We start from the raw sequence: 15706 nt of genomic DNA, 5'->3' as shown, positions 1-15706 counted from the left end.
TTACTTCTGATGAAAAAGAAAAGAAAAGAAAAAGAAAGAAAGAAAGAAAGAAAGAAAGAAAGAAAGAAAGAAAGAAAGAAAGAAAGAAAGAAAAAGATACAATTAGGAAATTTCCAGTTGTGTTCTGGTCAAATGAACGGATGCTTACCGGTATTAAAATCAATTCTAAGTTTGCCAAGACTGGGAAAGAATTCCTCCTCACTCAACTGTTTAAGTGGCCCCGACGCGTGAACCCGGAAGTGAAGATGTTGCATATACTTTAAGGAAGCCCACACGCAGTTAGCGATTTGCATTGAAGATGTAAAAATTGGCTGGTCTCTTCCAAATCTACTGTCACGTCTTCAGAGCCATCGGTTCTAAAATAATCTCGTGTGACTTAATGGAGATTAATTTTATTTTTTATAACACTTGTATAAAGGACGCAAAACGCAAATACAGAGGGAAGAAGATTGTTAACATGAAATTGACAGGGAATCGTATTTAATACCTTGGCTGCAACTTCCTTAATAGGTGACGTCAGAGCCAAGGAGCGGCATGTGTCTGCTGCTTGTGTATGAGGAGGGAGGGGACGCGGGTGGCGAGTGCGCATGAGTCTTTAGTAGCAGCTGCAGCGGCAGAGCAGTGGTCTGACGAAATCGAAACAACACCAGACATGGCTAGAGATGGCGAGGGATATGACCAGACTGCGACCACAGCCGATGATGCGCTAGTAGAGGAACGGGGGCCTTAATATTTACAATCAAAGCGATTGAAAAAATTCATAAAAATTGACAAAAAATATATATATTCAAAGGGGGGGGAAGAAGAACTGACTGAATGATCGTGAGAACAAAATAGACCACTTTAAAAAGCAAACCAAAATATACAGTAGGCTAACCAAAAAAAGAAAAAAAAAACTAAGGGGAAACAAAAGCAGAACTTTGCTAATCTGTGGACTGCTTTGGACACTGCTCCGCTAGATCACATAGATGATTTGTCCACAAGGTTTCACGTATAATGAATGCCCAGCTGTCGATGGAGAATATTGGCGACCTGCACGGAGTGAGCCATGAACCGGTACCCAGCACAGCGGACCTGATGAGCAGCGACAGTCCTCATCACAGGAGCACCGTGACCCATCGAAGCAACCTGTCAGCCCACGCACGCTCAATGGGCATGACATCAATCTTGGACAGCGGCGACTATCATCACCATCGGCCCCCGGACCACGGGCTCGCCAGTCACTTGCACCCGGCTATGACCATGGCTTGCGAGGCTCCCCCCGGCATGAGCATGAGCAGTACATACACCACGCTCACACCCCTGCAGCCACTACCTCCCATCTCGACCGTCTCAGACAAGTTTCCCCATCACCACCATCACCATCACCATCATCACCATCATCCCCACCAGCGGATCCCGGGAAATGTAAGCGGTAGTTTCACCTTGATGAGAGACGATAGGGGTCTGGCCTCTATGAACAACCTCTACACTCCATACCACAAGGATGTTGCCAGCATGGGACAGAGTTTGTCCCCCTTGTCAGGGTCCGGACTTGGTGGCATACACAATTCCCAACAGGGACTGCCGCCTTACGCACACCCAGGTGCCACCATGCCCACGGAGAAGATGCTAACGCCCAACGGATTTGAGGCGCATCACCCCGCGATGTTGGCCAGACACGGAGACCAGCATATGAGCGCTTCCTCGGCGGGAATGGTACAAATCAACGGGATCCATCATCACCCTCATTCTCATCTAAACACCCAGGGCCACGGGCAAGTGCTGGGCTCTACCCGGGAGCAAAATCATTCCTCTGTGCCTGGATCGCAGGTCAACAATGGGAGCAATTCAGGGCAAATGGAAGAAGTTAATACCAAAGAAGTAGCCCAGAGGATCACCACGGAACTTAAACGATACAGCATCCCTCAGGCCATCTTCGCCCAGCGGGTGCTTTGCCGATCGCAGGGGACCCTCTCTGACCTTCTTCGGAACCCCAAACCCTGGAGCAAGCTGAAATCCGGTCGCGAGACTTTTCGGAGAATGTGGAAATGGCTGCAGGAGCCTGAGTTCCAAAGAATGTCCGCGCTCAGGCTCGCAGGTGAGCGAACAATAGGTAATACTCTTTTTTTTTACTCGTTTTTTTCTCTTACTACTCGCATTTTATTGATCATCTCTGTAACCTGCATGTTTCATAATAAAGCATAAAATACAAACATATCCCGCGGTGCTAGGACGTCGCTGGCTTTCCCCTCTCCAAATTTCCCTCATACAAACTATCGATTTCACTTTTTAAGGGCATGTTTTGAATTCCGTCTGCTGTAGACTGTTCTTCTTGTTGTTGTTTGTTTTGTATGTGCTTTATTGTTTCCGTTGGTGTACGGAAAACTCAACACGCTGTTTTGTACATGGAATATCGACCGTTTGGTCCTCTGTAAAACGATCCTGTGGTTATAAATCGTTAATTATGGGTTTATTTTTGCCGAACTGCTTGGCTCGGGTGCGTTTGATAAGCATATTGGCTTGTTCGGAACATTTGTAAACAGTGGACTGCGTAGATCGTTTGCTTGGTTGATTGAAATTAACTCAGGGATTAGGAAAGCGCGTGTTTTGACGCCGAGAGCGGTTGTATGCAGCCACAGACAGCAACAGTTCTATTGTCTCCATGTGCAGATACTGGTCGCCTGGACAGGGGACATCTGCCCAGCCATCACATTGCCGATCGCCAGTCCTTTTACTGTCTTTTTTTTTTTTCGCGATATTCAACTACAGTCGAGTCAAGTTCATCCGTAATACCGTTGCAGAATATCACTGGACGCTTATTTGTTGTTTGATTCTGATATAGGCTAAGTGACTGCCATTGTATGCACGGGCGCTGGGCTGCGGCAAGTCCAGTGAACATACAGCGCAGTGTATGGGGGGAGAAGCCCCTTAAAGAATCTTAGGCCGAATACTGAGTTATGCTGATATGCTCTTAATTACTTTTGTTTTACTTGGGTGTTTTAAACATGTTTGGGTTGCCGTGACGGGGCCTTCAATGAGGGTTTTGTAATTAACTCATGGCGCTCAATTAGCATGTCTCGTGAGAATTAGAGTCAATCCGGTCTCGGCTCTGGAGCATAGATCAGTTCCAATGGTGAAGAGTGACAGAGAGAACATCCTGCCCCATTTATTCAACATTTTATGCAATCTTTTTATCTTTTCACCAAAAGCGCGGTTAAATAAATGTTTATGATATTGTGTGGTTATTAGAAATGCCTATTTTCAAACCTGCACCTGCAGCACACGCTTTCTATAGTGAATAATCCAGCCTGATTAGCTGAAGGTGTTTAGGTCCACATCATCCCATCTGTCCATTGCCTGTTTGGGGTTGATGTGTGTGTGTGTGTGTGTGTGTGTGTGTATGTGTGCGCGCGCTAGCCTATATACTTTATGCCAAGTGTGCTCGTTTTCTTTTTTACACTGTCGTCGTCGTTTTGTCATGATTAGGAACCTGGAACGACAAACTGGAGCTTTAATGGTGACCTGTCTGCATGGTCGGTCTTGGGAATGTTTGGATTAATTTGGATGAAATTTTGCATTTATTTGCTCAGTATTAACGTCGCTTATTTTCAGTCCATGCGCGCGTGAACACGTTAATGTAGAAAAAGATACGGACTTCAAAAAATATTTGTATCGGCTGCAGAGTGGTGTAAGGTGTTTGGACACCTCACGCGTTCATCTTAAACACTGAGATTAATGTCAGTTTTGTTGAAATCCATCCGTTTTACGACTGATTGTATGTTTTATGTGTACAGTGAAAGAACTGTTCTCTTCAGAGCTATAGAGTTGTAAACAGAGGGCATTTGTGTTCTGTTTTTTTTTTTTCATTTGTTTGTTTGGTTGGGGTTTTTTTGTATTATGTTGACTTTGTGTAATAACAATAAACCATACATTATTTCTGTAAATACCTTATTTGTCTTTCAATATCGTTGAATGATCTGTGGTTTTAAAATGTATGATTATTTTTTAACTGTAAATTAGTTCTTGTATTACTGTAAAAGCTAGATATTTGTGAGGCCTGTTATTGATTGGTTAAGGGACTATGTGATCGGCCTACTAAGGAGTAAATACAGAATTGATATTGATTATTCAAATTGTCGGTTCCTGCACGGCCGCTACTAGCGCTCTTAAAAGGCCCAGCTATTTAAGTCTATTTTCTTAGTTTGTGTCGTATTTTTAAAAAAAAAGAAATCTTTTTTAAATTTAATTCTGCTGCAGAAAAGATCGTAAGGTGTTTCAGTGATAGGAAACGGCCTGCGCTTGAAAACAGTAACAAATTCTGACCGGACAAAATAACTTTTGGGTCAAGTTGTAGTTCAAAGCAATACTGAAGCAAAATCCGTTGCCTCAGTAGTAACTGTTAAAAATATATGGATATTATTTAAACACTTGCAATTCACGAATTAATACCATTAACAATTTAAGTAAAGCGTAGAATGTATTAAATAGGCCATGCATCAGGACTCCAAATGAATTATTTACCAGTCAGTGCACGTTACTATAGGAATTCAGAGCAGATACTCGGAAATTCGGAAAATATTTAACGGAAATCAAAAAGAAATATATGTATCTTCAGAACGGTTGTGAACATTATTTGATGAGTGATCGTCTCTCAATTTAGATTATAACTGCAACAATGTGATAACAGAGTCAAATATTTAATTTAGCCAGGCGCAGTTAAGTACATGAAGTTACGTAATTTGAGTAGTAATATTTCCGTGTATCGAAAAAGGCCTTGTATGGTTAATTTCTGTAAATTACAAAAGGAAGACTAAAGATGAAAATCATTCACCGTTTTAGAATACATTTTACTGCTACATCTGAAACATTTAGCCCACTCATAAATTAGAAAGACACTCTTTATGTTACTCACATAAATATAAACCTAACTTTGCATATCACATCTTCAACCTTGTCGCTTACATTTAGAAAGGAAAGTAGTTGCAGTACATTGGGAGGGGGAAAAATGTACGTCCAAAGATCACTTTGCTCTCGCTTGCACACAGGCGCGCGTGCGCGCGCGCGCCGCCTGATAACACAATGTAATACTGTGCTTTTCTGCAGCCGAAATTGTGCAAGTCGGATGGCCATGGGCGCACCCTCTTCGTATTTTTAGGCCTGACCCTCCAATGTTCTTGTTATCATCTGTCTGTATAATGATTTGCAGGCAAACAGTAACCGTGATCAATTGTGTTGAACGATAAAGAAGTCTGCAGACATTTCACTGGATCTATGGGAAAACACACTACCTCTTAGGTTCCTGAAGCGCCTGTTGTCAATGTGTCCTTGTAAGCCTTTTGATTTATAACTCCTGATACGAAACCTCATTTGCGTTTGTTAATATTTACCTCAAGTGGAGTCATTTGTACTTGGTGGATTCAAACTGCCTCTGCATACTTTCGTTCTCAATAACGTCGGGGCAATTTCAATATTATTTTTTTTTCCTCCTATGGATAATAAAAATTAGAACATTAAAAATTAGAGTTCAGTGTATTGCAGCTCTATATTTAAAATCAAAGTAATATCGAATGCTCGATTGGCGAAAATCTTCCAAATTAGGGTAGGCGATAAATTCTGCTTCATTTTATCTTTAAAACATCCAGTCATGCAAGCTCTCTTTCTCCACTCGAACCAAAGTGTATTGTCTCGTGTAACGTTTCAGTTTTAAAATGTCACACTGACTGACATAACGCCTCATGAAAAATTGAATGTTGTAAAAATCAAAACAAAAAAGCCTGATGGCTATTTAATTTACATGGAGATATTTAAATAGACAAGGACTAGAAAGGTAGGCCAGAGTGTTGTTTAGTGTTGCTTCAGGGAGTCATTTTCCTCCGCTTCATTTTAGAGGGAAGCGAAGAGTAGCCCACCCGAATCCTTAGACTATACCTTACCCTTATTTAGTCCACGATTGCCCCCTAGTGGTTGAGTCCAACATTAACACAGTCGGCCGTTTAAAACGAGTGGTTGAATCATTTCGCATCACCCAAAATACGTATACATTTTTTCCATCTCTCTGAAAAGTATCGGGAAAATGGTCCAAATACACTTATAAAATACCACTCTTTTGTTGCACATATGCATAAAAGGCGATGCTAAGATCCGAAGGTACCTATGGATTTCAGCACCATGGACAGCCCCACGTAAACTGCGTTGGAAATGACACATTGCCTACACATATGTGCCATTTTGCAGCCGAGTTACAGAGAGTGATTTGTATTGCTATGGGAAATATAATAATCTCTTTTAACCCCTGTCTATGTCACATGTGCGTGTTTGTAAGTGAGGTAACGAACTCATCAGCTTCCGCTACGCCTGCACATTTCTCTTGGCAATTGTTTAAGCAAGTTGGAATTGGTCACTGTCATCGTTTCAGATCTTGCTGCCCTATTTTAGGTGTTTTTATTTTAATGTTTATGGTCACTTGTTGGTTCTGGAACAAAATGCAAATGCATGCTCGTGTATAGTTATACATAGTAATATGTAGTCGACAGGACAATCACATTCATAAGGTTATTAAAAGATTCGTTTGTTTTCAGTAGAGTAGAGTGCATTGTCATTCGATCTATTCGATGCCTGACATTCCTTGTCTCCATCTCTGGCTTCTTTCAGCATGCAAGAGGAAAGAGCAAGAGCACGGGAAAGGTGATCGGGGAAGCGTCTCCAAGAAGCCTCGACTGGTTTTCACCGATGTTCAGCGTCGGACTTTACACGCAATATTTAAAGAAAACAAGCGTCCGTCCAAAGAATTACAAATAACCATCTCTCAGCAGCTGGGCCTGGAGCTCGCAACCGTCAGCAACTTTTTCATGAACGCGCGCAGGCGCAGCCTCGACAAGTGGCAAGACGATGGGAGCTCCAGCTCGGCCAACTCCACTTCCTCATCCAGCACTTGAACCAAAGCGTGAAGGAGTACTGGCTACAGACTGAAAAACTTCGGTGGAAAAGCTTTAATCAAAGAAAAAATTACGAGACAGCGTTTTGCCCTTAAAACTTGTACTATACTGATATTTATAATATCCAAAGGAAACCAAAGACGTCTTTGACCCGCATTAAAGACTTCGTTCTGTAACACATTTCAGACTTACTGCAAAAAAATAAGAAGAATTACTCTTAAATCACTAGTCGTACAAATTTTCAGCCGACACCTCTATCCTGTGTCTCTCAGTCATGCTTGTTTGATGTGATTGGTTAGTTTAATAGGTATTATCTTGTCACTGTTTGGACATTATCTCAGCCTCGGAGTAATTGTTTTTATTTTGCTCTGTGATTAGTGGTGAGGTGTATGGCGTCACAGGGAGGAGAGGAAAAACAACACTGTGACGGAGCCCGTGGGCAGAGATTCTGTAGGTCTGGCCTGCAGTATTCTGCAGAGGCGCGACTAACTGTCATGACGTCATCTGTGTGTGCTTTGAATTCCTGGGTGTCAAGAAGCCCGAATCTATCTTGAGGTTCACAGACTGACAGGACGGGTATGATCCGGTCTGAGGTTACTTTGAGAATGGCAGCCCTCTGATAGTGCTTTCTTCCTAATTGTTTCGGGCGAAGTGAGATAGGAACCAAAAAGACCTGTATGCATTTGTCATTAGAACATCTTACAACATCGTGTGAGATGGTATTAACCAAAGAAGAAGAAGAAAAAAAATATATGATGTATTTTTAATGGATATTTCAAAGTATATTTTTTACAAAATTCCCTCTTAAGTGCAAACATTACCATATTTCAAATCCACTGACTGTTCAATAACAATTTATAAACGTAGCACGAGGCCTAATGCAGGAGCGTACTCTCAGAGAATTACCAAAGCAAAAAGAACTGACACTTTCCTTCTCTAAGGAGCCATAATCAAAATCGTCAGTGAATATCAATATATCAGTTTCAGTGTGCCAGGGACTGCCAACGACAGTACAACAATGCACATGCTGAAAAACAAAATAGAAAACAGATAGCTTTATTTCGTTTTAACACTCCTGATGACTGACTTCTGTCTCCTGGGGAACGGAAGAATTATTGACTCCTCTCGGACATGTTTCGTCGTTCTTTGATTTGTGATTAGTTCAGAGAGACGTCTGCTGACTATAAAGTTTTGTGGTATGTATCATATGCTTAAAATGCCAGCTAACAACCAAAGATTTAATACTGTTGACCAATGTTAGCCATTGTCCCTCGTTACTGATGTTCTCGGGCAGTTCCTCGAGAATTGGATTCTTCATTCAGCAGTGCACAAACTTGCTGATTAATAACATTTTCTTGCATACAAGCAGTGCTGTGAAATATGCCAAATTCATCAGGAACAATTTTACCAGTTGAAACAGACGGTTTGCCTAAATGTAGGAAGCTGGAGGAAGCTGTAAAATGTCATTAGAATAGCGGACCCAGTGTTATACCTCAGTGAAAGCTTTATCATTTTCACTACAGAACCACCTGAATATTTCTAAACATTTCAACAGGGTCTATTTAGATGTTGCAAACATATTCAAACAAAGTTTAAGCGTGTATTTGCAGATCGCAAACTCTTAGCGGGCAATGCTCGATTTCTAGATGTATTCGTGATAGCAGTAAGCCAACTCATTCTGTCAACCTGCACTGAGACTACCGTAGTTTCTCTACATTCCGCACTGAACAAGACGTTAACCAACAAATCCAGATGTAACATTTTAGGTAGTTCCAAACCATGGCATCTGAATTACACACACTGAGGTTGTTGTATCCTCCACCTCACCAAAAATAGCACTTCAATACACGATTACTGACACAATGCTCTATAGTTCTGGCGTACCTCTCAAACTCCGCCTACCAAAGCAAAGTAGCAAGTCCGCTTAACAGAAGTGAAAAGAGCTGCCTCCCATTTTAACTTGACTGTCCTTCCTTAACGTATGCCACTAGGTATAGATGAGTTCTATGCATTTCACAAATAGGAAGAAAGCACTATAACAGGCTGTACAAAAAGGGATGCAGAACATTCATCCTTGGAGGTTCCATTCTATTGTGTGACCCTCCAAATGTCACAAGATTCCTGGCCTTGTTGTCTCTTGTGGTGTGGCTAGCTTTTCAAAACATATTTGGTGACTATTTACAAGTATTACAAAAATGAAGCGAAGACAAGAGAAAGAGCTGCTTCCTCATGTAGAAAAGACAAAAAAAAAAGAAAAAGAAAAAAAAAGACCAAAAAAAAAAAAAAATGTCAAGACCTACTGATGTTTGTAGTGTGAACCAAAGATGCTACCTCACTCAATTTTCCATTTGTGATTTCTATCACGTTAATGATACCAAAGATTACCAAAGATTTTTCTCTTTTGCACGGCCTACATGTACAATATGGTGGATCGTTGGTGAGTGCTCTCCCCCATTTCTCCCCCATCCTCTCCTTCCTCAACCATGCTCTGCACCCCCCCCCCTTCACCCCTCCCCCCCTCCCCTCTTGCTCTGCGTGGTCTCTTCGTCAGTGTGCATACCAAAAAAAAAAAAACATACAGCTCCGGGCAGACATGTTGTAAAACTTTGTTAAAACTCACAGGACGAGTGCCTTGCTTGAACCAAAGTGTTAAACCGCCGTTGACCTCTGTAGTCACATCTTTTAATCTCTGAATACCTCAGCCTTTCAGAAGGGCCACTACTGAAGAAAAAGGAGTAAATTCTCTTATCACCGTGGTGCTTTTGCCAGTGCAACCATGCAATGAAAACATACCAAAGGAATTTTTTTTTTTCTTTCCACCTCTCTGCAGACAAACCAAAGCTCTCCTTCTCCTTCTTCTCCTTCTTCTTTTCCTTCTTCTTTTTCTTCTTCTTCTTCCTCCTCTTCTTCTTCTTCTTCTTCTTCTCATCCTTCCTAGCCCCCTAGTCACTCCACTCCCTCTGTCCGCATCACCTGTAGGTAATGTCCACCGTCTTGGCCGTGCATGTCTTTTACCAATGTCTCTGAATACCTCATAGTAATGAACTCTTAGAGGTCTGTTGTATAGAGAGTCTATGTGATGAAGGCAGAACTAGTTTGGTAATTGTTGATGTTACTTCAAAAAAAAAAAAAAAAAAAAAAAAAAAAAAGCTTTATGATTATTTATTTTAAAGGATTGGCTAAAAGTGCTTTGTTTTTGGTCACTGGGGGCAAGTTTCAAGGATTGTGTTATGGGACTTGTCGGATGGAAAGAGATACTTATTTTTTATTAAGACATTGTGTTATTTCAATATTATGACTATGGTAGACTATTCTTTTTTACAGGGTAAAACCAATTGCTGTGATGATGTGTTTATATTTTTCCCTTTTCCCTTCTTCTTCTGTATGGTGATTTGACTTAATTTAATTGCGTTTTTTTTTTTTTTGTATTGCTTAAACACTGTTTTAATTTATGCGTTTGTAGAAAATATAGATTTGTATATAGTAGGTTTTTGGAAAAGCAGAAACATACTCTCAGTTTTATGTTACAGCCTTTTCTTTGTCATGTTTAGAAATGTTGAAGGAGTTGAGATTTTGGGTTTTGCTTCATTTCTGTTCTTGCTGGCACTTCAGTTTGTGTTAAAATCACTGCCTAGGACCCAAACATTTGATCTGCCCGACAAAAGACATATTTATGAAGGTTTTACTTTGTTACTTAACTGACAAAAAGCAGTGTATGTCATTATTATTATTATTATTATTATTATTATTATTATTATTATTATTATTATTATTATTATTATTGCTTTGACTTTTTTAAATGGTTGTTTTATGGGTACTACTGCACATCCAAAGATTTATAAAACAAACCAAAAAGGATAAAAAGACAAAAAAAAATTGCATACAATACTGAAAAGCACTGGGATCTGTGAGGTAGACTTGAGTTGTGTTTCCACATTTTCACCATTCGCATTCACGGGTGTAGAAGAAGTCCGAGGGCCGGAGAACCGCGTAGACAAGCTTACTCGTGTCAACCATCTGGGAGGTCTCACGTTATTTGTACAATCTGACGCTTTTTTAAAAAAGAAAAAAAAACAGAGGGCTTCAAGTCCTGTTCACTTTGCTGTCTCCTACACGGAGTGGGGTGGAGTCTAGGCTGGGCAGCAGGTCTGCCGGGAGCTGGGCCACATCACTGGGTACATTTTTTTAATTCGTGTGGTACCGCTGTCTAGTTCCATCTAGCATCTGTTGTTTTGGGTGCGAACTCGTGTAATGACAATGAGCAAAGTCTAATAAATCTGCAAAGAAAAAAAAAAAACTTACAGAAGGAATCAGTGTGTGAGTGTGTATGAGATCCGTGAGTGTACACAGCTTTTGTGTTTTGTTTTGTTTTAATTCAGTTTGCAGAATTTTGTTTGTTTGTTTGCTTGCTTGTTTTTGAAGCCTCTGCCCGCATATCCGGATGCAGCAGGGCTGTTTTTTTTTTTTCTCTTACTTTTTTTTTTCCCAAGGAAGTTTTGCTATGATTCTTGCGCAATCGACTGGAACCATAGCAAATCAATTTTTTCCAATGATGTAATATTTCCGTTGTACCCATATGAGCGAGACTGAAAGAAAAAAAAAACTTGTCAAAGGATCCCTTTATATTTTAACATATTTAGTCCTTCACTGTGCTGTACAATCAGTCTTTTTATTTGGTATGAGTCCACGTGGTCCGGTGCAGGGCAGGTCTACTGTGTGGTTCATTTATGAGTTGAATAAACCTATAGGTGGACCCTACTGACAGTCTCTGAAGGGGCTGGGTGTGAAAAAACATCCAGTCACGCTTGAAAATACACTAAAACAGCACTGACTTGATCAGAGGAAAGAGTGTATGCGTTAAGAGCCCTTGCCATCCAAAGGGGCTCAAACGTGACCTCAGAACAAAGGTCACAGAGTTCAGCGAAAGTAACTCAAACTACATGGGAGACACACAATCTGAAGGGTTTTTTTGTTTGTTTGTTTATCTTGTTTGTTTATCTTGTTTTCTTTTCTAGCTCACATTTTTCAGCGAGGCCAACTAGCCATTCTGATAGACACAATGGAACATTTGCTCATTGATTGATTTGCTCTTGATTTTATTTATTTAATTTTATTTTTTTTTTGTAAACACAACCCCTCTGGCAGAATGTAATATATTGTCTCGATAAGTCTTATCTATGTGAATGGTGGGATTGTTCTAATCATTTTTACCTTTCCCAGTCGGTTGTCATCAGAAAAAAAAAAAAAAGGAGTTCCCATTTAATAGATAGCTTGGCTACAAGTACCATAACAATACTGAGAGCGCCTTTGACAATCATCTAGAAAACAAAAATGATATAGTTGGTTGATATAGATTGTTGTCTAAGGGGGACTTCTCCCACCGAAGATTAGTACAGATTAAGGTGTATGGTTTTGATAACAGAAATGAAACTTGCTTACTTCTTTTTTTTTTTTACAACGTTTTTTTTTTTTTGTTGTTTTTTCAGCATTTGTATTATGAGTGCTTCTTGTACGAAGCAGTTAATAATGTTTCATCGCAATTCCTCTGTCAAGTTTCTTTCTTTCTTCTTCTTCTTCTTCTTCTTCTTCTTCTTCTTCTTCTTCTTCTTCTTCTTTTTCTTCTTCTCCCTCCTTCTTCTATGGATCTGTCTCGATTTATCTCAATTGCCTCTCATGCTCCTTGTGTCTGGTGAAATAGAGTAATACAGTAGAGGTTACTCTCAGGATGTATTTTCTGTAACGCTTCATGGTTTTATTTGTATCTCTTATTCACCAAAAAAAAAAAAAAGATGTTTCTTTTTCTCCTTAAGCTCTGCTACTGTTCTCTCTATACCGTGCAATATCATCTGCTGTGTTTTGATGAGCAAAAAAAAAAAAAAAAAAAAAAAAATTAAAAAAGGAAGAAAAAAGAGGAAAAACAGGGGGAAAGAGAAAAACGGGGGGGGGGAGCCAAAAAATAGAAACAACTGATACGCCATCATGCTTTTTCAGTGTTAATATGTTTCAGCATTTCTGTAGTCACAAAAATGTAGAAAATAAAAAAAAATGTTGGTTTTTCCAGCACCTCAAAAAACAAGACTGTTCTTCTGTGGTTTGTATAATCCCTGTATTTTTCTGTTCAGCATTGGCAGCATTTCATATCATTTCAATGCTTTTGATGATAATATAGATGATTATGTCACTTCAGTTTAGCCTACACTTACACTCAAAGTGTGAAGCCCAAGGGTTACTTTTGGAAATTAATAGTGGGACTGGAGTCAGTAGTTGTAATTACATGGTAATAGTAATAAATTATTTTCTTTTTGCCTGCTTTCTTGTCCATCAATGGTTGTTAAAATTCAAATTTTGGCATACACAAACACACACACACTCACACAAACACACACGCATATGAATCAATTTGGAATTGTTTCAATGGTATACTCATTCAGCAAAACGGAAAAGCAATTCATACTTAAGTAATTCTTTCTATTGGCCACTTGAGGGCGTTAATTCTACCTTTACTCTCTGAGCAGCTGCTTTCTCCAGCGCATCCCAATCCATACCTCAGATAGTCTACAAAAAGATATACTTATAAAAAACCTTCACAAAGCTCTCTAATGATCTATGATATACTTGATTGATGTTATTGTTTTATCATCAAGCTCCTTATTAGCAGGAGCTAAACGCTAAAATTTGAAAAATGACAAACATCGCAAATAGCGGGGGAGTTGAGGAGAGTTTTAGGAAACAGTGAAGTAAAGTTTGCTGTAGCTTATTCTGGGTGAAATCTTATTGCTAAGCATTATTACTAATGAAATCCCATGCAGATTGCATCAAACAACACAAATAAAAGGGAATACTATTGCGATTTAGAAAAAAAAAACAGCTAAGTTGTTCATCTTCGTGGTGCTTTTATTATCTGTCAACATCTAGTTAAAAAAGTGAAGGCAGATTTACTGCAGTAATTAACAGTAGGAGTCGTACATACTTGTTTCTAAACAAAAAAAAGTATTATAGTATTCACAACAGACATAATCACAAAGCGATTTTACAGGATGGCGGGCCTAAGAAGCTTGGTGGGTTATTTCAAGGAGGTGATTTGCATCTGCGAAGAATCCATGCTCAACTGGGAGAGTCACCAAAGGTTTGAGATTTTTTTTTTTTTTTTTTTCCATCGGGGACAATTAAGAAGGTTTAAACAGGATGTTCAGTGAGGCACGAGCCTGGTTAGCCAAAACAAAGAGACAAAGCAGGAAAGTTTTCAGAACGGTATACAAGTACACAGGACTGAAAAAAAGCCTGATAGTAGTTAGCCAGAGCATAGTATATGCGAGATTAGGAAAAGTAGGCTATTTGTTTTAATTCTGTCGTGAGACACTTTTTGAAACAGGAACTCAGTATACGTCTGTTAGCAGGAAGAAGAATAGCGATATCACTGGAGTGCATGTAGACTCTTAGTATGTCTAGAAGGATTTACGAAGTAATCTGTAGTGCAATTATGTCAGTTTGTAACGTCACAACAGTAATGACATGGGCCGCAATTTCAGCAGTTTAGTCCGTTCTAATGTACACCGCCAGATGGCAGCATATATCAACCTAACTAGACGTGGACAAAGCCTACTGGAATACCGTTGGAAGTCAGTCCAGTCTGAAGGAGGAGCGCTATTGCAATATCATTATATGTGCAATACAGTGGGGGAAAGCGTTTTACATACAAGAACATTTAAAAGTCTTGCATACCTTTGCGTGAGGCTCTTGATTCCAAATTTACCACCACCATCAACAGGTGTATCAGGTATGGCTACCTTTTCCGGTTTTGTTCTTGAATCATTGTCATCTCACCTCTAATGAATGAGATTTTTCAGGATTTTGAGACACTGTACAGACCAGTTTTCCTAATGATGACCATAATGACTTTGTTCTCACTTCTAACGAATTTACGCAGATGAAGGTCCCGTTCTGAAACTTATCTTAAATGCCATCTTGGCAGTGACCCCAAACTTTAAGAATTTTATCGGGGCGGGGGTGTTTGTTTGTTCATTCATCTCATGCAAGACTCTACAATAAAATAAATAAATAAATAAATGAAATGAAATGAAGTGCATTTGTATGTGGAATTATATCCCTCTTATGACACATAGCCTAGCCTACCTCTTGATATTCTTGGTTTGTGGGAAGTTATGATAGGCTCCATCTAAATACTAGTCTGAATTACACCGTTAAATGGCCTGTAAATTCTTCTGTCACATAAGATATTCATCAGATGAAGCACAAAGTTTTAGCACACGGGAGCATCTTTCTTTAGACTTGTTTAAATGTAGTTGGCATATCCCTGCTGACACACTGATAATAACTAACGACAACTTGTATGAAAATTGCTGAAATTGCTGTATGCATAAAGAGAAAACCTTTTTGTGACCTATACTATGCCTACATTATGTCGAATAAAAGCAATCGGGAACAGGTTCTAGGTATATGCAGTAAGACATTTTTGGAGAAAGTTGAAATCGCTCGCTGAATAATACGGACACTGAAGGAAACAACGTCTCCATTTCAAGACAAACTCTTTCAAAAAAATATGTTTTACTCAAAAAGCTACTGTTTGTAGAATTGCAAAACAAATTGTACATTCTGATAGCATGTTGAGGTTGAGGCTATATGAAAACTTTTACTTTAGCCGTTGCCATGGTAATAGGTTCACCCGAGGGCTTAACCAGGGAAGTGACGAATGGAGGCAAGCTGTTGTTGAGACACGTGACCAAGAGGCTGTCCTGATATGTTTTGACAAACAGGCGAGCAGAAGACGG

General features: G+C 39.7%; 1 protein-coding gene across 1 annotated transcript; it reads left to right on the top strand.

Annotated features, from left to right (window-relative positions):
• The first annotated feature begins 996 nt into the window (after positions 1 to 996).
• onecut1 (one cut homeobox 1) lies at positions 997 to 6917 on the top strand. Its single transcript, XM_030766588.1, has 2 exons — positions 997 to 2080; positions 6634 to 6917. Exons 1-2 carry the CDS (start codon positions 997 to 999, stop codon positions 6915 to 6917), a joined length of 1368 nt encoding a protein of 455 aa, XP_030622448.1.
• Positions 6918 to 15706: the final 8789 nt, after the last annotated feature.

The sequence above is a fragment of the Chanos chanos genome, chromosome 2, assembly GCF_902362185.1.
Source record: "Chanos chanos chromosome 2, fChaCha1.1, whole genome shotgun sequence".
Lineage (NCBI taxonomy): Eukaryota > Metazoa > Chordata > Actinopteri > Gonorynchiformes > Chanidae > Chanos > Chanos chanos.
The sequence above is the reverse complement of the archived record's forward strand: the minus strand, read 5'-3'. Positions and strand labels throughout refer to the sequence as shown.